Source organism: Pipistrellus hanaki (assembly GCF_964339955.1).
Source record: "Pipistrellus hanaki genome assembly, chromosome: 7".
In the NCBI taxonomy this organism is placed as follows: domain Eukaryota; kingdom Metazoa; phylum Chordata; class Mammalia; order Chiroptera; family Vespertilionidae; genus Pipistrellus; species Pipistrellus hanaki.
The window spans coordinates 55,104,534-55,124,508 of NC_140509.1; the positions used below are offsets into that span (position 1 = coordinate 55,104,534).

At 58.2% G+C, this 19,975-nt stretch overlaps 3 protein-coding genes across 6 annotated transcripts in view; 1 reads left to right on the forward strand and 2 right to left on the reverse strand.

Moving 5' to 3' along the window:
• The window catches only part of PPIL6 (peptidylprolyl isomerase like 6), a 24,721-nt gene extending 20,820 nt beyond the window's left edge, over nucleotides 1-3,901 (reverse strand). Inside the window, exons 1-2 of one of the 3 annotated variants that reach the window (XM_084890559.1) lie at nucleotides 3,670-3,900; nucleotides 491-586 (exon numbers count right to left, since the gene is read on the reverse strand). In XM_084890559.1, the coding sequence (XP_084746685.1) occupies nucleotides 491-586; nucleotides 3,670-3,777 (204 nt within the window). In that variant the 5' untranslated portion in view covers nucleotides 3,778-3,900. Of the gene's footprint in view, nucleotides 1-490; nucleotides 587-3,400 lie in introns of all 3 variants that reach the window. The other 2 variants (XM_084890558.1, XM_084890560.1) reach the window with 2 other exon arrangements.
• On the forward strand, nucleotides 3,895-7,214 carry SMPD2 (sphingomyelin phosphodiesterase 2). Its single transcript, XM_084890553.1, has 10 exons — nucleotides 3,895-4,447; nucleotides 4,663-4,759; nucleotides 4,860-4,936; nucleotides 5,296-5,389; nucleotides 5,512-5,601; nucleotides 5,845-5,927; nucleotides 6,056-6,188; nucleotides 6,280-6,384; nucleotides 6,560-6,713; nucleotides 6,811-7,214. The coding sequence occupies exons 1-10, from the start codon at nucleotides 4,398-4,400 to the stop codon at nucleotides 7,197-7,199; spliced, it is 1,272 nt and encodes a 423-aa protein (XP_084746679.1). The 5' UTR covers nucleotides 3,895-4,397; the 3' UTR covers nucleotides 7,200-7,214.
• Nucleotides 7,215-7,356: 142 nt separating this feature from the next.
• On the reverse strand, nucleotides 7,357-18,584 carry MICAL1 (microtubule associated monooxygenase, calponin and LIM domain containing 1). 2 transcript variants are annotated; one of them, XM_084890520.1, is made up of 25 exons: nucleotides 18,254-18,584; nucleotides 16,421-16,732; nucleotides 16,122-16,329; nucleotides 15,750-15,854; nucleotides 15,318-15,422; nucleotides 15,049-15,204; nucleotides 14,371-14,471; nucleotides 13,239-13,496; nucleotides 12,920-13,035; nucleotides 12,620-12,746; nucleotides 12,409-12,490; nucleotides 11,752-11,899; nucleotides 11,103-11,293; nucleotides 10,834-10,925; nucleotides 10,696-10,737; nucleotides 10,394-10,477; nucleotides 10,131-10,287; nucleotides 9,745-9,821; nucleotides 9,212-9,488; nucleotides 8,966-9,060; nucleotides 8,597-8,710; nucleotides 8,388-8,481; nucleotides 8,159-8,258; nucleotides 7,985-8,058; nucleotides 7,357-7,628 (listed from the first exon to the last, which is right to left on the reverse strand). In XM_084890520.1, exons 2-25 carry the CDS (start codon nucleotides 16,676-16,678, stop codon nucleotides 7,480-7,482), a joined length of 3,210 nt encoding a protein of 1,069 aa, XP_084746646.1. In that variant the 5' UTR covers nucleotides 16,679-16,732; nucleotides 18,254-18,584; the 3' UTR covers nucleotides 7,357-7,479. The 2 variants fall into 2 exon arrangements, with proteins under 2 accessions (XP_084746646.1, XP_084746647.1); XM_084890521.1 differs by having other exon boundaries at nucleotides 10,837-10,925; nucleotides 18,254-18,583.
• Nucleotides 18,585-19,975: the final 1,391 nt, after the last annotated feature.

Here is a 19,975-nt window from a genome sequence, read left to right on the forward strand (position 1 = left end):
CTCTGCTAGCCCTGGGATGCACCAAGGGTACTGCTGGGGACGGGATGCAGAGGAGGACACTTCAGTTAGAACAAGGTGGCCCTGTGGGAACGTGGTGTCTGTCATCAGAGCTCCCCTAGGCAACACAAGCCCCCATTATATCTGTGATCCAAAACCTTCCAGAGTGAAGAGTGCCAGGCCAGACCACCCGAGCTTCAGGATGTCAGAGGAAGTGTGAGTGAGTGATGTGCAGGGAAAGAGGGGTAAATAGCAGCATTGAGAGTTTAAAACTTACCTTTATCACATGCCTTCCTAAAGAAAATTCTGTAAATATTCTACTTTTTCTTAAAATCAGCCTGGTCAAATGAATGAAATAACTTAGGAAAAGTGCATGATTTAGAGAAATAAAAATTAGTTGCACTAAAATTACTATTTCAGTTTTTCCAAAACAATGCATAAAAATACTTCAGGCAAAACTCTGCTCATTTCCCCCACCCTGAATATCCTTTACCCTTTTTTTCCTCTGTAGATATTCATCCCATGCAAATTCTTGAAGAGGAACCATTATAGGATCATCAAATTTGGATGGAAAATTAGTCTTCAGACACTAGGTTTCAAAATAGAACAATTAGTTTAGAGTAAGTTCTTTTTTAAAGTAGTAATAATTTCCCCCAATTTTTATGATGTCTCCAAGAAATTTTATGCCATGCATATCCAAGCTCAGTCTGGTGAGATGCCCCTTGCCAGCCAGCCAGAACCCTGTGTTTACTTCCATGAAGCCACTCCCCAGTCCATACTGGTGCTCCGTCTTATTTGTTTCTTTGAGGACAAAGACTATGTCTTAGTTTTCCTATTTCCACTGGCCTCAACATCTGGCATAGAGTAGATCATTTATTTACACACAGCAACTGAATAAACAAACGAACAAATAAACAAAATTGTGCCAACAGTTTTGTGATATGCCACGTTCCTTTAGGACCAGTTTTCCTAAATGAAACCCTTACTAACCCTCAGCGGATCTATGGATACTTTTAACTAAAATAAATAGATGCTTATTTATTTAATTATTGCTTTAATTCACTGATATATGGAGAATGACCAAAAGGATATTGTTGTGGTTATACCTCTTGGGAAAAAAAGAAATACTAAATATGTTTGGTTTAGATACTGAGCATGTTTTAGTTGAACATTTTGTCTGTTTGATTCAGAGGAAATTCTTACTAGTTAACAATCCCTGTCAAAAATAAAAAGTTTTAGTTCCTAATATGTCATCCTTTCCCTCCTCCTAAAGCAAGACAATTGAGGCAATAACCATTGGACCTCACCTTTCTGCGTGGGTTTGAGGAATAGATGGGCCAATAGGGAGAGGTGACAGCTGGCCTCTCCCGTCGTGGTCTAACGGGACACTGACCTGGCATGTTTCATCAGGGGTAGACGGGCAGAGTGTGAGTGCATCTTGCCTTGGGGCTAGGGATGGCTGAGGAGGACAACAGCAATCTGGCCATTTCCTTCCTAGACTACTGTCCCCAGCCAAGAGATGATGTGTGCTTTTTTTCTCCCATCCAGTGTCTGCTGAGTCTGAGGCAATTGTGCAGGATGGCTGTCTGGAACTGAGGGACTACCTGGAGTAACTAATAAGCTTGATAGTTTTCAAATTATGTGGTTAAGCACACTTAACCACATTTAATTCATAATTTAGTGTTTGTTCTAAAATGGACTCCGTCCAAATTAGTATATATGTAATACTTACTCTTTTTAAAATATATATATTTCTTTATTGATTTCAGAGAGGGATAGAGAGATAGAAACATCAATGATGAGAATCATTGATCAGCTGCCTCCTGCACGCCCCCTATTGGGGATCAAGCCCACAACCCCGGCATATGCCCTTGGCCGGAATCAAACCTGGAACCCTTTAGTCCCCAGGCTGACGCTCTATCCACTGAGCCAAACTGGCTAGTGGATAAAGAGTAATACTTACTCTTTACAAATCTGAGTATTGATCAATTACTTAGGCATCTGGGATTGCTCACAAATTATCACATTAAACTTATTTTCACAGATCCTTTATTAAGATAGAACTGGCTGAATTTACATTGATTTCTTTATATTCAAATAGAGCTACAGTAGGCAAAAGCTTACGAAAGGGAAATTATCATTACTAACATAATAATGGCACTGTTTTCTTAGTGGGTGCTCTACAACAGCGAAAGGCATTTTCTTCTTGACTTAGTATGGGCTCTACAGCAGGCCAAATCAAAACATCAAAAGAAGAATCATATTTCATGTCATATGACATTACATGCAAGTCAAATTGTAGTGTGCACAATAGTTTTATTGGAAAAACATTCCTCATTTACATACTGTGGGTGCTTTTGCACCACAAGGACAGAGTAGTAGCCACTGAGAATCTCTGGGCCCAAAGGCCTAATAATCTAATATCTGGACTTTACACAAAAACACTGCCAACACCTTATCTACAGTGTGGAGCAGGCACAGAAAACACATGCTTTCATAAAAGGAGCTGAGAAAAACAAAGGGATAAAATCCCTCAAACACATGAGTTACAATTTAGGCCATAAAATTAGGTTGATCCCATCAGCCCAACTAACACAATCTCTACTTGGTTTGATGATCCATATATTGTTTCCACCGCCTTCTGATCACTTGTTCCCTTCATTCTGATGTAATCTTTACCAATTTCACAAATTAGTTACTACTTCCTGGCATGATGTAATTACAAACTTTTCTTTAACTCTGTGGACTTGGAATAGGCAAGATAGGAATTTAAGATTTTTTTCTGTTTGGGAACATTTTGTGTCAAGTATCCAGCTGAGTACTTTGGAAGATATAAACATGAATAATGTATTGTCCCAGAGTCTAGTGGGAAGGAGAGAAGCTTGGCATAATTTTAAAGCAACAGTTCTGGAGCAAACCCCAAAGACATGCTGAATCCTACATTTCTACATTCCCCCAGCACTGGGGTTATGGGCGTGTTGCAACATCACTGACCTGGCCACATCATTCCAACTAAAGTGTTTTTCCATCTAGATCAATCTGTGTGTTTACCAACAATTATCTGTATTCTCCAAAGCACCTGACGGTGGGTCATTTATTAAGAAATCCCCTTAAGCACCTACTTCAATTGGAATGTAGTGACTGCTATAGGAACTTTAAATAATAATAATAATAATAATAATAATAATAATAATAATAATAAACTTCCCAAATGGCTCTCAAAATTTACTGGGGAGTGGGAATTTGTAAAAAAAAAAAAAAAAAAAAAAAAAAAAAAAAAGTCATCTAATTATATGGCAGCTTTTTTTCCTAAATATTTTTTCGTGAATTTTAAAAAATCTGTCATTCCAGTTAAAAATCAATGCGGAATAACATGTGTGGCTATGTAGAGGGGAGGAATTACCTTTATTCCCAGCGAGGTTCTGAAGGCTTCCCTCGCTCGGAAGGCACTTTTTAAACGGCACCCCTTCTCGAAGTGGAATGCCGGCCCCCGGAACCCGCCCGCGTCCCCTGCGCCCTCAGATCCCCCCGGACCGGCCCTGCTCAGCCGGGGCATCACCTCCCGGAACATCCACCTCCCCCGCACCCCCGCCACCCCCGTCGGCCTCCACGGGGGCGGGGCGAGGACGCGGGAAGGGCCGCCCTCATTCGCGGCTGCTTCGCCGCCGTTACCTCCGCGGTGCTCTTCGCTATCTGGAAGGCGGCGGTCTTGAAGACCCCCACCACCTTCACCTGCAGCAGCGGCTCGGGCGGCGGCGGCGAGCCGCACCGGCGCGCCATCGCGGCCCTCGCCCGGGACTTGGAGCACAAACACTGCGTGTCGCCAGGGCAACCGCGCGGCCCCGCCCCCACGTCCGCGGGGAGGGGAGGAAGGGGCGGGGCCAGGGGCGGGCCCAGGGCGGCGGCGGCCCGGCTGGCTTGCCTGTTGCTGGTGGGCCGCCGGGTGAGAGGCGGGCGAGGGCGCGCGGGCCGCCGAGGCCGAGGACAGCTTCGGGGAGGGGGAGCCGGCAGCCCCGCGCCCCTCGTGCCTCAGCCCGGCTCGCCGCCCATCCGGGTGTCCCCCCGCGCGCGGGCCTCGCTCCCGGCTTTCGCTGCAGATCGCCTTTCCGGCGCGGGGGGTGAGGGGGGGTAGCCAGCTCGGGGCAGCAGCCCAGTTGCCCCGGCAACGCGGGCGTCTGTCTCGGGTCGCGAGGGGGCCCTGGGCCAGAGCGGCCGGGGCTGAGGAGCCACCGCGCGGCGGGGCCCCGGCCTTCCAGGGAGCGCGGGGGCGGGGCCGACCACCTGTGCGCGCCGCCCCCGGAGGAGGGCCGGCCGCCAGCCCGCCCGCCCGCCGGCCCGCCCGGTCCCGACAGCGCCGATCGCGGAGGAAGCCGTCGGTCCCTTGTCCTTAGCGTCCCGCCATGAAGCCCAACTTCTCCCTGAGACTGAGGGTTTTCAACCTCAACTGCTGGTGAGTGCTTTCGGTGGGACCTGGGGCCACAGAAGAAGGCCATGCTGCTCACATCCGGGACACGGCTCTCCCCTGTCCTACCATCCGGGGGGGCGGGCGGGGGGAGGTGGAGGGGGGAGAACACGCACCTCCAAAACCCACACCTGGCCCCAGCTGGTGGTGTCGGGGGGTCGAGCACCCCCCCGCAGCCACCTCCCCGCCCCTCCTGTCCACAGGGGCATTCCCTACCTGAGCAAGCGCCGAGGAGACCGCATGAAGCGTCTGGGGGACTTTCTGAACATGGAGAGCTTCGACCTAGCTCTGCTGCAGGAGGTGGGCAGAGGGGAAGCCCGGCCGGGAGGAGTGGCGGCTGCAGGCTTTCAAGAGCCAGGCAGACTAGACTGCCTTCCTCTCCTCCCACCCCTCCCCCCAGGTGTGGAGTGAGCAGGACTTCCAGTACCTGAGACAGAAGCTGTTGCCCACCTACCCATCCGCACACTACTTCAGGAGGTGAGAAGCCTGCCGGCCTGCAAGCCTGTTCTCGGACTGGAGGCTCTGGGCCCTGCCAGCCCGACCCTGCCCTGCCGCACCCGCCTTCCTCTTCCCCAGCACCGTCTGCCTGGGTGTGGAAGCAGGAGAGGGTGGAACCAGGAAGATCCTAGCTCTTCAGCTCCTCTCAACCTTATCATCAGTCGGGTCACCTTATCGTTCATCCCCGCAGAGGCGGGTGCTTTGAGCCCTGTTCTGGGGCTGTCCCCGCCAGGGGCAGACTGAAGGAGCTGATAAGTGCTGAGACAAGAGAAGGGAAGAGGACTGGTTCTTCTCTTCCTGCTTTTCTGGCTGTTAATGAGGACTTGTCTTTCTTTCAGTGGCATCATTGGCAGCGGCCTCTGTGTCTTCTCCAAACACCCAATCCAGGAATTCACCCAGCATGTCTACACTCTCAATGGCTACCCTTACATGGTAGGCCTGACCTCTGACCTCTGACCTCTCCCCGACCCCTCACCCACGTGGTAAAGGAGGCAGCAGGGAAGGGCAGCAAGAGGGCAGCAGCGCCCTGAGTTCCTGCCCCGTCCTGCCTGCAGATCCACCACGGTGACTGGTTCTGTGGGAAGGCTGTGGGGCTGCTGGTACTCCATCTGAGCGGACTGGTGCTCAACGCCTACGTGACCCATGTGAGTGAAGCGGGCTGGCGTGCTTGGGGCTGGGACAGGTAACCTGGTCCTGGGAGAGAGAGATGGACTCCTCTAGCTGGACCGCCTGGGGGCGAGGGGTGAGGGCAGGCTCTCCTGCAGTCAGCGGGCAAGGTTCGCCCGTTTTTTACCAAGCACCACGCCAAGTGACAGGCACAAGCTTAATTTAGACCTTCCCTTGGGACATTCAGTCGGATCTGCTGTAATCTCATCTATCTTGCTCAGCTCCACGCAGAGTACAATCGACAGAAGGACATCTACCTAGCACATCGTGTGGTCCAAGCTTGGGAACTGGCCCATTTCATCCAGTGTGTGAGCCTGGGCTTGACAAGGGAAGTGGGATGGGGTCCGGGGCTGAGGGGTGGCCCAGGCCTCACTCATGGGGCAGAAGCTGGCTAGGGACGAATTCTTGGCCTCACTCACCTGGTTTCCCCAGCCATACATCCAAGAAGGCTGACGTGGTCCTGTTGTGTGGGGACCTCAACTTGCACCCAAAGGACCTGGGCTGCCGCCTCCTGAAGGAGTGGACGGGGCTGCAGGATGCCTATCTGGAGACCCGGGACTTCAAGGTGAGGGACTTGCCTGATTATTTCCCTCACCTGGATGCCCCGCTGCTTTCCCACTTCCCCTGCATCCTGGCACAGCCCACTGTTCACCTAGGGCTCTGAAGAAGGTTGTACCATGGTCCCTGAGAACTGCTACGTCAACCGGAAGGAACTGCACCCATTTTCCTGTGGCATCCGCATCGACTATGTGCTCTATAAGGTCAGGCCTCTCCCCACAAGGTGTCTTCACCCACCGTGTCTCCTCTCTCGCCAGCCTGTGTGGATCCTTTGTCCAGTTAGTCTAGTCTTAGTGCACTGGTGACCGGAGAATGGGATCGCCAGGAGCTGGTTCTCTGGGAAAACAATGTTTTCTCTCTGGCCCTTACTGTTCCCAGGCAGTTTCCGGGTTCTGCATCTCCTGTAAGACTCTCAAAACTACTACAGGCCTTGACCCGCACAGTGGCTCCCCACTCTCTGATCATGAGGCCCTGATGGCTACGCTGTGTGTGAGACACAGCCCGCCCCAGGACAACCCGAGCTCTACCCACGGTGAGCCACCCCCACCCTTTCCTGTGGTCCCTCCCCACCACAGGGCAGCCCTTCCCCTCTGACCCTCTCTTCCGTCCCATGCCCTGCCCTGTTCTAGGACCGGCAGAGAATTCACCATTGGTCGTGGTGCTGAGGGAGGCTTTGACAGAGCTGGATCAGGCTGTGGCTCAAGCTCATTGGTGGGCCACCTTTGCTGGCTATGTGATTGGCCTGGGGCTGCTTCTCTTGGCAGTGCTGTGCACCCTGGCAGCTGGAGGAGGGGTCACGGAAGTTGCCATACTGCTGTGGACCCCCAGTGTAGGACTGCTGCTGGGGGCAGGTGCCATCTACACCTTCCACATGCAGGAGGCCAAGGGCTTATGTAAGGCCCGGGCTGAGCTCCAGCATGTGCTGGGAAGGGCAAGGGAGGCCCAGGACCCGGGTCCAGAGTCTCAGCCAGCCTTGATCCTGGGTCATCAGGAGGGGAGCAGGGCTGAGGACCAATAAAGCTTGGCACTTTGATGGCTCTGCCTTTTTTTCTTGTAGAGGCAGTGATTGGGATCAATGGTCACAATCACTGTCACAGTGTAAACTTCAGGCTCCTTCCTACACATCTGCTCTCCCTACACGTTCCCCCTCCCATCTGCAGGCAGCCTACATCCTGTGGGTGGCAGAAACGTTTTTATTGTAAACAGTGGGGCTCTCCCGGGCAGCCCGGATGAGCAGGGTGGCACTGTCCTTGGGCGGGATGGTCTTTTAGGGAGGAAGGCAGGTAGCCCAGCCTCCTCTAGCCCTGGGCCTCTGGCCCCAATGCCAGCTCACTGAGCCGGCACTCCTCCTGGAAGCGGATGAGGGCATCTCGCTGGTTCACCACACTCACCAGCTTCTTCAGGATACACTCCTCAGCCTGCCGATCGGCAGCTGTCTTTAGGCTTTCTGGAGGGAGAAGACAAAGCTTAGAGAACTGGGCAGGGGTGTGAGAGAAGCACGGCCTCATCCTGGCCTCTGCGATTTCTACAACCTGGCCTTTGTTTCCTAATCTGTAAAATCAGGTTTGTCAGCGCCAGTGGTGTTCTAGCATTGTTTCACCGCGGCGCCATGTTCAAAGGAAATCCTACACAAAAGCCCAAATGTGCAGCTCTGATTGGACTGAAGGCAGAGTAAGGGCTTGCTGCCCCTTCGTCTGGCTTCCTCGAGTGGCCTTGGAGGCACTCTGACTAGAGGACCATGTTGCTTGGTCAGTATCTGAGGTCACAAGGCTCCTGCGAACTCCATCCCCACAGCCTGCCTACCTTCCCTGTTCAAGTAGCTTCGAAGCTCCTGGTCCAGCTGCAACTGTTTCTCCTCCAGGCTCAGCTCCTGTACCCTGCGGAGGGCAGGGACAGAAGGGGCACGGCTGTCCATGGTGCCCAAGGACTTAGCTGGGGCCTGGCTCATAAGCCACCGCCACCTCCCATGTCCCTTACTTGATCATGAGCTCAGCCTCCTCAGCCACTAGGCTGTTCTTCTTCTCAACAAGATGCAGCAGCTGTTTTATCCAAAGTGCCTTTTGCTCTTCAGGGGAACCTGATGAGAAAGAAGAGGAATGGGTGATCCGGAGGCCTGCCAGGGCCAGAGTGGTTGGGGGATCGCTGAGGGCTGTACACAGTGCCAGAGGCAAAGGGATATCACAGCTTCTTCCCCGGCTTCACTCACTGCTCTGGTCCCTCAAGGCCAGCTCCACCTTCATCCCCTGGGCCTCCAGCTCCCTCAGAGCGACCTCAATCTCATTTAGGCGCCGCTGGATGCCCTGGGGGAGACAAGACGAGACCCAGAAGTCTGGGTTGTTCAAGAATGGGGCCCTGGAAAAGCTCTGGCCCCAGCCTCACGCCTCAGCCCATCAGGACGGGAGCCCGAGGTCCCACCTGGGCCTTGCAGAATCTCTTCATCTCCTCCTCCTTGGCGCGGCGCAGCAGGGTCCGCCGCCAAGTGGGGTACTTGTCCAATGTGCCTGAGTTCTTGGCGAAGTTCAGCAGAGCCTATGGCAGGGGTCAGACCAGTCAGGGGCAGGGCCCCGCCTCTTGGTGGACAGGGGTTGGGGAAGATTGGGCTAGAAGTGGGGTGAGTTCTGGTAGAAAAGATGGGAGCTTAGGGCTATGAAAGAGTCAGACTGGGGGTGAAGACCTTCCAAGAACAGGGTTCAGAGGCATGAACAAGCTGTGGGTTTCTCCTGTGGTGGAGGGGGGTGGGGGGGGGGTGTGAGCAGAATAGGTGGCCAGGTTTCTTCCACTCACCTGTTCCATGTCTAAGTCCAAAGGCACGTCTTCCTCTTCCTCTTGTTCCTCTTCACTGGAGGAGGGGTTCTCTTCCTCCTCCATGTCCATAAGAACTGAGCAGAGAAGAAGTAGACATGACCTGGGGTCCCCCATCTCCCTTTCCATTCCCCAGCATTCCCCTCCAGGGATCCCAGCACCACCTGCCCATCCCCACCCTGGGTCAGCATCCCCACCCTGGCTCAGCACCCCTGGAGGAGCAGTTACCTTGAGGGTTCTGGATTGGCACTCCCCATCCCAGGAAGCTGCCCTCCAGGGCCTGGCGGGCCAAGGCAGAGCAGCTGCGGGGGGGCTTGGGTGGAGCCTCCGTTTCCGGATCAGGGGTCAGTTTAAGGGAGGACAGCCTCTCCCGCTCTGGGCTGGAGAGGCGGATCAGCCGACGGGGGGGCTGGTTGGGGCCTGGGACAGGACTGGCCCCCTCCTGGGGGGCCGCGGGAGTCGAGGGGCCGGATGGCATGTTATCCTCACCTGGAACGGGGAGGTCCTAGAAAAGCCACCGTGTGGTCTGGTCAGTGGCCTGCCCAGTGCAGGGTGGAGGCTACCCCTGTAGACAAACATGGGCCCTGGAATTCACTCATTTACTGGGCAGTGTCAGACAGTGTTCTGAACACTTGGGCTGCAGCAGTGAGTGGAACAACATAAACCTACATTCTAGTGGAGGACATTCACCCCCGGCCAAGTCCTCTGGGCGTGGCGAGATGCTGTCCCACGTTCCCGTCCCCAGCACACACAGCCTTTACCTGACTCTTGGGGCCTCTGTCGTTGCCTTCCTCTGTGTGGCCTGGCTGGGGCAGGTGCTGGAGGCAGTAGAAATGTCCTGGGGAGGGTGGAAAGGGGGAAGAGACATCAGACAGAGGCAGCACAATGCCTAGAGACTCCATTTATTAGGTGGGGTGATATTATAGGACTTGATTTGCAGGTGAACTTCTGTTAGCCTCCTGGTTCCTTAGAACCCTATGTGTAAGGCTTTGGAGGACACAGATATGAGCTCAGGGGAAGCAAGGGCCATCTTGAGCCTCTTTCCACCTTCAATGCCCAGCACTCCAATTCCCCTCCGCCTTCAGACTCCTTGCCTCCGGGCAGGGCCATGCCTCAGTCCCTCTCGGGGCCTCCTGGGCCCACTCACCATCTTCTGGGTGCTGTCCGTAGCTACCTGGCCACAACGTGGCCTCACAGACATGGCAGCAGAAGCAGCTCCGGTGGTAGAAGCGGCCGTCGGCGCACAGGCGTTCCAGGATATAGAGGCGTTCCCCACAAAGCGCACACAGATCCTCGCCACCGGCCTGCACCCGTCCCCAAGCCACAGGGTCAGCTGGAAAGTCTCCCCGATCCCTGAAACACCCTCCCTGACCTCCAGCCTCCGCAGGCAGGCAGGCCCCCCATTCTCACCTCCTGGCTGTGTGATGGGGGTGTCAGGGGTACGCCGGCCTCTGGGACAGGTGGCTCCTCAGTACTGGAGGTCTCGGCCTCTACCTAAGGAGGGAAGTGTTCAGCCGGGAGGGAGAGGTAGAGGCAGGATCAGCCGGGGAGTGGGGTGTGCAGATGAATAGGAAGGGCTGGAAGGGAAGGGAAGTGAGACTAGGAAGGGAGACCACAGAAGGGTGGGTGGGGGGAACCATACATGGGGGCACAGGACATGGGGAAGTGTCCCGGGAAAAGGACGGGACTGTCCGGCCCTTGCAGGTATTTACCTCCAGGCGTGGCTTCTTGCCACCCACATCCTCTCCGTTTTCCTGTAACAAGTCTTACACTCAGCATGGGGCTCTGCACCACCAGTCCTCCCCTTCCCCCATCACCCCATGACCCCCAGTAGGAACCACAGCCCAGACCACCTGGGCCCGGGTCCGCTGCAGGGTCCTCTGCAGTTTGCCAAGGAACAGCACAGCACTGGAGGTCCCCAGGGCGCCTTGGCTGGCAGGGCCTGCAGGAAGGGTCCGGGTATAAGGGAAGAAGGGGTCATACTGTGCCCCAGAATAGACCAACCACACTCCAGCCCAAAGGGACACCTCTCCAGGCTGTCCCTCAGACGGCATCCTCTCCTCTGTCTCTCTCTGTCTCACACACACACACACACCCCTCCTCCCACCCTCCAGTTCACCTGGGTTGTGGCTTGTGCTTTTGAAGGCACTGTGGAAGTGGCTGAGGTAGGCGATGAGGCCCAGTGGGTCACTTCCGGCCACCACTGCCTGAGCGGACAACACGGGTGTGATGCCCAGTTCATGTTCTGCCATCTTCAGCGCCCAGCCCGTCGCTTCCAGAGCCCCAACTCCCTGCAGCTCGGAGGGTTCCCTGTGGGTATCAGGGAGAGAAGCCAATGGGAGACCAGAACCTGACCCCATCAGAGGGGGAGATGGTGGGTGTAGGGACAGTGGTTAGGGCTGGGGGAGTGCAAAGGCAGAAGACGGAAGAGTTATTCTTGTCTGTACTATGACGCCGCCACCACCACCACCACTACCACCATGATCCAAGGACAACCTCTGGCTTGGGGATCTCTATCACTCTCAGAGCTGCCCCTGTTGGATGCAGGTGATTCTTACAAATTCTCAGGCAGCAGGGCAGGCAGATTCAGGCAGGAATACTATCCCGAGGCAGGGGAAGTGGCTTGGGCAAGTGGTGGTGCTGGGACTCAGCTGGGTGTGCTAACTCCCACACAGTGATCTCCCCACATCCCATACCGCCTGATGTATAGGGAGGGGCAGGGGTGTGAAGGAGAGGTGTGGTCTGCCAGGGACCTCGGGGCGACTCACAGGAGGCCAGGCCGCAGGCGGTTCACCAGGGCACACAGAGCCAGCCCATCAGCCCAGGAGGAAGAAAGGTTGGTGACATGGACACCAGGGTAGCCAGCCGTCTGCTCCTGGCACCAGCGTAGCAGTTCCTCCTGTGTGCCCGCTGACCCTGGGAGAGGAGGGTGTGCTGTGCCCCAGGCCCATTGGCTTGCAGAGAGCCTGTTGCTAGGGTGTAGTTGGTAGGAAGATGGAGGCAGGGCTCCACTCTTATGAGGGGACCAACCTAACACCATCAGCAGTACCTCCTTCACCCCAATTTTCCCATAAAAAAAAACAAACAAAAAAACAACAACACCCTTTTCTGGAATAAAGTGAGGGAATGAATAAGGGGACATCACTGCTAGCCACATGGACGGCAGCAGGCTATGAACTGAGGCCCAGAGGCTCACAAAGGAGCTGAGCTTGGAGTCTGCAAGGCTGGGAGGGGTCAGGGACCGGCCAACAGCTGCCGCTGAGAGCTCCCCTGCCCCCCTCCGCTCTCCAGATGCCCCGAACGTGCCCTCCCTCAGCAATGCCCCAGTGCCTGCTCCGGCCCCAAGCGGCAGCTGTCCTGTAAGCTGGTGCTTGCACCTCGCTGGCTGGGAGATTTCGGACGTGCCTGGAGGAAGGCCTGCTTACCACGGTCAGGCTTTCCTGAGTCAGTGCTGTCCCTCTTCCTCCGCACGGGCTCCTTGGTCATCACGTCATACAGGTCTCGCACCTAAGGCAGCCGTGTCAGGTCTCCAGGGGTAGGGCTAACTCGAGGGTAGGCCTGCGAAGGTCTGGAGGAAAGGCCTGCCTGGAGAGGGGCCCACCCGGGAAGTGTGGTGAGGGTGCCAGGGATGCTGACCTGATTGGTGGAGACAGCCCGGAGGTTCAGGTTGGGATAGCGCGTGGCGGGGTCCAGCCCATACTGGGCCAAGTTGCGGTGCATGTTTTCCGGGGATGTCTGGGACAGGAGCTGGTACAGGCTCTCACTACGGGGGAGGGGAGAAGGTGGGAGGCAGAGATATGAGTCAGAGTGGCTCCATCAGCAAGCACCCCTCTCTTTTGTCCAGGTTCCCATCTATTCACCAAGCAACCCCTTCCCTCCACCAATGCACCCCCCCATCTTGCCCTTTCCTGCCCCACCCCCTAACCCAGGCCTCACCGCTCTGCCAACACGGCTAGGGGCTCAGTGCCCTCTGCCCACCGCTTCACCATCCAAGCGGCATCAAAGGCTGCCAGGAAGCCCCGGGCCACTCCAGTGCCCAGGGGCCAGAAGGGCTGCAGGGTCAGAAGAATAGGAAGCAGCTCAGAGTCCCACGGGAGCGTCCAAGCCCAGAGGCTCCCAAGGTCATCGCAGAGGGGGTTCCCCCCCCCTCCTACTCAACCATGGAACCCTTGTGCCCCTTTAAAGGAGCCTGCTTCTTTAAGCACCATTAAACCGCCCCGACCCCCAACCCCCTCAGGGACCTCTGACCCCTCACCTCCACCAGGCAGTCCCCCACCAGCCCCAGCAGCAGGCGGGAACCATGCTTCTCCTGCACACGAGCGGAGCTATCTGCCCGCATCATGCTTGTGAAGTCAAAAGCAGAGACGTCAGGCCTCCCCCGGGCGTCTCGGGCGAACTCCAGCTTCCCGAGCTTGCCCTGGGTGGCGAACTCGGCAGCGGCCTGGGCGAAGCGCTGCAGAGCCTCGGGCACCACGTTGTCATTGCTCAGCAGCCGCTCGGTCTCCGGCCAGTCCTGCAAGGCCAGCAGATGATGTCAACGGGGCAGCCCTGTCCCCTGAGTGCAGAGGTGTATGTGCTCTGGCCCCAGAAGGGGCTTCCCCAGGCTGCACAGCAGCTGGAGGCTGAGCTGGGCCTGGAATTGGAGGGTCCTGCCTGCCAGGCCCAAGCCTCTTCCTCAGCACTCACCCTGCTCCCGAGCCCAGATCCATGCTGCTGTCATACACTGACTTCAGACAAGTTACTGAATTTCTGAGAGCCTCGGTCTTCCCATCATTTAGAAATAATACACCTAAACTCCTCCAGATCCTCATGAGAATTAGGTGAGAAAATGCAATGCTATAAAGCTCTCAGGCACCCAGGCACCATTCTAGGTACTGGGAATAATGAGCAAAAAAAAAAAAAGAGAGGCACTCCCTAACTGGTTTGGCTCAGTGGATAGAGCATCGGCCTATGGACTGAGGGGTCCCAGGTTCGATTCCCGTCAGGGGCATGTATCTTGGTTGTGGGCACATCCCCAGTAGGGAGTGTGCAGGAGGCAGCTGATGGATGTTTCTCTCTCATCAATGTTTCTAACTCTCTATCCCTCTCCCTTCCTCTCTGTAAAAAATCAATAAAATATATATTTAAAAAAAGAGAGGCAGAACCCTGCCCTCATGGCGCTTACTTCTGCAGGCCTGTGGCTGGAATCAGGTGTTTAGCCCAGAGTGTGGTTCAGAGTACCAGCAATCCCAGGGGAGGGGAGCTCGTGAAGGGGGAGGCACGGTCAGGGCAGAGGCAGGGCAGGCTCTCTCCACACCAGGAGTGGAGGGCAGGGCAGACTCTGTCCCGGCTGGCCTCCATCTCCCCAGGGCCACGCCCAGCCCCTTCCTACCTGGGCCCGGCCTCACCTGGCGGAGCACCCCCAGACGCAGCAGGCACTGCTTCTTGGCTGTCATCACAAAGTAGTGAGTGTCGTCCTTGTAGTACACGATGTTTTCCAGATCAATGCCTGGGAGGGTGAGGGGGGCGCAGGATATGTGTCTGCTCCTTCTATACGTTGCCTCTCCCAACACTGGAGCCAGGCCTGACCTCTTTGACTACAGTGTGTGCCCTGAGTTCTGACGGTACAATAGACCATCAGTCCCAGGCCCGGGAGGCCGGAGGGCATGGGGCAAAGAGAGGAACTTGGGTGGGACAGCAGCTGGGAGACCTGCACCACCTGGCCACACGCTTCTGGAGGACTGCCTGGCTCCCTGAACTGGGGTGTGCGTGCCCCCAGCGGTGTGGCAGGGCAACACCACCATACACACAGGGCATCTTCTGGAAGTGCCAATCCCATTTTGAATTTATGTCGCTCCTATATTAGAGCATATAGGAGACAGCGCAAAGCAAAATCCTATGCATTTTGTGAGAGATCGCCAAGACCTGTCGTGCTGGATAGCCAAGTGGGGCTGTGCCTGCTGACTCTCCCAGGGGCACCGGTTCTTTGCTGCCAAGATTCCTTGGGACTGAGGACAAGTCCGGGCGGGCGGCAGGAGAAGCGGGAGCCAGCCCACAGGCAGGCAGGGGGCGGGAGGAGCCCTGACCTGTGGCTTTGAGCAGGCTCTGGAAGAAGCTCTGGTTGTAGATTCTGGCCACACCGCTGATCTCGGGCACCTGCGTCTCCTCCACGGTGCGCCTGTTCACGAAGTTGACCGTGACGCCAATAGCCAGTTTGCCCCGCATTTCTCGTACCGTGAAGCCTAGAGGTGGGGGCAGGCAATCAGCGGCGGGGCGATGAGCGGGATGACAGCCTCCTCGAAAGGCCCACGAGAAGCTCAGGATGCTGACGACTTCCGGGAAAGGGCTCACTCACCTTCAGGAACGAATTTACCTCCGGCCGCAGAGATGAGGACATCAAACTCGTAGTTGGCCAGTTGGGCAGGGGCATTGGGCTGGAGCTGGGCACGCCAGCCACTCCCTGAGGGACAAAGGGTGTGAGAGGCACAAAGGTGTGGGAGTCCGAAGGGACCCCCGTATTCCCAGGACAAGCCAGTGACGTAATTAAATAAATGTGTTACAGGGCTTTCTGGTTTAGAAAGCAATGACACATTGTCCAATTGTACCTGTGGGAAGGAGGGGATATTACCCCCCATTTCACAGATGCTCAAAATGCGGCTCAAGTGGTTGGCACAAGGCCACGCTATTAGAAAGGGAGGCTCGGCTGACTCCCCGGGGCCCTCTTTCTCCTCCACGTGCCAGGATGTCCTCGGCGGAAGGCGGGTCTCAGGAGCAGAGAGGCACTTACCCTTTTTGGGAGGGGGCTGGAGGCCAGTGAAAGTGACGCCCCAGTGAATTTCCACTCCCAGCAGCAATGCCACCTTCAACAGGAGCAGCTGAAGCTGCCGGATGCCTGGAAGGGAGAGGACATGAGGATCAGGGACCCAGGGCCACACAGCCTCCCCGAAGCAGCAGCCTGCGCCTGGTCAGAGCTGGACGTCTGAGCGGTCCCTCCATCCGACCGCCCGTTTGACAGACAAAGGCACTGAGTCCCGAAGGCCACCCGGGTGGGACTGAATCGTGTCCACTCCGCCTCTTGGCCGGCCCAGCAGCCCCCCCACAGCTAGGGCTGCCTCTCACGCAGGCTCACCGCCCGTGCAGGCGGCCGGGCGGTACTCACTGATGTGGTCCAGGGTGCCCGTGCAGAAACGCCCGTAGAACTTCTTGGCGCCGAGCGCCCGGAGGTCGTGGATGGTGAAGGGCCAGAGGTGGAGCACGTTGTGGCGGGAGAACTTGGTGCGCTTCTCCACCAGGACCACACGGGCGCCCAGCAGCGCCAGCTCCACCGCGGCCCGCAGACCGCAGGGGCCGGCGCCCACCACCAGGCACTGCGAGCACACAAGACGGCGTGGGCCTGGCGTCCCGGCCCCCGCCCGCTCGCTCGCTCTCTGAGCCCCATCCCGGGCACCACGCGCTCACCTTGGTGCTGGTGCAGGCCTGGCCCTGCTGGTAGACGGCCTGGCTCGCGCGCTTGTCCAGCTTGGCCCACAGCGACTTGGCGCTCCAGTAGTTGAGCTGAGCCTTGATCTTGTGGTACTGGGGCAGCCCCCCTCCGGGCTCCAGCTCCAGGGCCTGGCATAGCCCCTGGAAGCTGCTCAGCACGTCCTGACACAGCTGGGCCTGCAGGAAACTCTCAAAGTGGGCGTGTGCTGGGTTGGTGGCCGTGGGAGAGGCCATGGAGGGCCCTGGATCCCTCGGGGAAGGGAGGAGCTGGTCGGAAGCACGAGGATGCTGGAGAGGAGGGGAGAGAAGGAGGGGGGGCTGGAAAAAGGAGGAAGGGAAAGGGAAGGGGAGGAGAGGAGAGCAGGCCGGGTCCTCCCCTGATTGGCTCTGCTTCTCTCTCCCAGCCCACTCCCAATCTGCTCTGTAGACAGCTGCAGTCCCTTCCGTGTGAAACCGGCCAAATTTGGAAATGAAAACCCAGCGGTCCTGTGCACAGACCGCACACCACAGGCGAAGGAGCCACCAGCTCAGTGTGCCTGACCAGGGAGATCCCTGCTCCACCTCTGGGGCCCACAGGGCAGAAAGCGGAGGGTGGGGTCATTCCTCAGACGTGGACAGGGTGTGGGAGCCAGGAGAGCCCTCCCTGTGGTGCAGACAGGGCCAGACCACAGGCCTGCCACCCCAGCTGCTGGGCACGGCACACCACTCTCCCTCTTAACCCAGCCTCCCTGTGCCCGGTGACCACGATGGCCTCGATGGCCTCGGTGCTACGTGGGTGTGGGTGTGTCTTCCACCGGGGCAAAGTTTTCCTCCTTAGCACCGGGGACTTCCTCCTGAGGGAGGGGAGGGCCGGTCTGTAACGGTGAAGGCTCCACTTCCCACCCCCCAAAGCGCCTCATCGCACAGCGAACAGCGGGGAGGATGTGGCATGTCACAGCAGCGGACGGGTGAGGGAGCGCTGGGACAATTTCTGACTCACTGCGGTCAGAGCACTTCCCCTGTGAGCCCTGTCTCCCCCAGCGGGCCTCCGGGGCGGCCTGGGGGCCACAGCCACCTGGTCCCCCCACCCAGGGTCCCCCCATCCCATCCCAGACCCGTCCCATCCCCCTCCTAGCTGCCCCCACCCCCATCCCAGACCGGCCCCATCCCCTGTGGGCTCGGGCGCGCTCTCCCAGGAATGTCCCAAAACAAGCCGCCCTTTGTCCGCTCCCCAGCTCGGCCCACGCGCAGTGAGGGGTGCACAGTGAGGGGTGCGGGGCTCTCTCCCGGGGGGCCTGGGGGGCTGAGGGCTGGGGGGTAGGAGCGGTGCGTGGCCTTGAGGGGCGCAGTTCCCCGGGACCCAAACCCTCTCAGCCGCCCGCCGCTCCGCGGGTCCCGGCCGGAGGGAGACCAGCGGGCCGGGCCGGGCCGGGCCGGGCCGGGCCGGGCGGGGAAGGAGACTCAGTCCCCGGGGCCGGGCCCACGCGGTCCGGACGGCCAAGGAGAGGGAGGCACCGGAGACAGAGTGGCGGCGAGCCTGGCAGCGCCGGGACTGAGCACGGGCGCGGGCTGGGGAAGTCTGGAGGATGGAGAGGGGGCTGGACCGCCGGGGGTGGGGGGACGGGAAGTTGGGGTGCGGGGTGAGGGTGCGGGAGGTGGAGGGGTGCGGGGGGGGACCCTCACTCTGGACGGGAAAGTCTGCAGAGGGCCGGGGCGGGGGCGGCCGGAGGGGTGTCCCGGCGCCCAAGGTTCCCTTACCCAGAGCCACCGCACCTCGCACCCACCCCACCGCGGGCAGAGGGTGCCCCGCCGCGGAGCTGGACGACTTACCCCGCGGCTCCGGGGCCGGGTGGGGCCGCTTCCTGGTGGGAGGGCGGGGGCGCGGGCGGCGGAGGAGGCGGAGGAGGGCGCAGGGGGAGGCGCAGGGGAGCGGGTTTGCGGGGCTGCGCGGTCCTCAGGGCCGGGGGCGGTGCGTGCGGGCTTCCACGGAGCTTTGTTAGCGCCTCATGAGCATCTCATCCCCCCGCGATCGCCGGCTGCGGGCCGCGCGGGCCCGCCCATCCTCTGGGAGGTGCCCGAAGGCGTGGCACCTGAGGTGCCGGGTTCCGCTTGTGGCCGGGGACCCGGGCCGGGCCGGGCCGGGCGGGGGACGCGGGGCCCGAAATCGCGGCGTCCAGCCGGGGCCGGGTCCCAGGGCGGCTCCTCCCCGCGGCGAGGCCGCGCCCCCCCTCCCCTCTCCCCGCGGGCCCCGGGCGCCGGGCGCCGGGCGGGGCGAGGAGTTGGCGGGGCCGCGGGCCGGTGGCCGGGGAGAGGCTGCGCGCTGGGACCTCTCCTCCCGGGGCACCCGCGGCCCGGCGCCCACGTGGGATTCGAGCTCGTGGTCCGCCTCCCCGGCGACAAGTCCGGCAATGGGCACCAGCTCAGCTCTGGGAACCCCGAAATCTGCAGCCTCCCGGGCGGCAGGAGCAGCGAGAGGACAAGGCGGGCGAGGGGGAGGAGTGGCGGGGTTCACTCCGGGGAAGGGAGCACCTGAAGGAAGGGGTGAGGACCCTCGGGGTGAGGACCCTCGGAACTGTCACTGTTGAAAAGGGCCTGAGGGACCCGCGGGACCAACTTCCTCATATTCCAGATGAAGAAACTGCCTGAGCGCAAAGGCACCTGCCCCAGGTCACTCATTCACGGAGCTGATATTCACAAAGCACCGCTTCTCATTCACTGAGGGCCATGGGTCCCGGGACCTGCAGCAAGTTGCAGGCCAGGGGCAGAGCTGGTATGGGCCCAGGTCTGCCTGGCTCCACGGTATCAGTGTTGATAACAACATGACAAAGGAAAGGCTGGCCTTGTAAGAAGCTGCTTCTTGTTAGGAGCAAGTGACACTGTTACACTAGACACACCAACAACACGAGGCGTGAATGGGAGGTGAATGGGAGGTTCGCTGTCTTTGGGATCTAGGGATCAGGAGCTGGGTGGCCTGGGCTCTTTCTATTCTCACTTCGTATTTCGGCTGGAAACCCTCTGAGACCCAGGCAGACTTGCGTAGCACTGCTCCCCGGATTGAGCTTTCAGGCAGCAGGGGATTGGAGGCCAGGGGGAACGCCTGCTCTGCCAGGAGAGGCAGGGAACGCAGCCAGGTCACGCTCGGGGAAACTAGGGCAGCCTCCCAGCCGGGCCTGTCCCGGCTCTTGAGTGTGACTTGTCATTCGGCTTGAAACGAATGTGCCAAGCATCAGACACACCCATATTTAAGTACCTATTAATAGAAGCATTCTAAAGTCCACTATAAATGGTTACCAGGCTCGGACAGACACCCCATTACCCTCTCATTAGCTGAGGGTAACAACCAACCAACGGCTTGGACTAGCGCATTTGCAAAGGCCCAGCGGGGGCTGGCCCTGGACTCTGTGGCTTCCGTTTTAGTCAAAGGCGGGCTTATGTAGCTCTTTGAAGGGCAAGTGGTAAGATCTGCCTTTTAAAAAGATCACAGGACAATAATGACTTCATCAATACTGAAAAACTGCTGACTGGAAGTTTCACTTTATGTTAAAGATACAC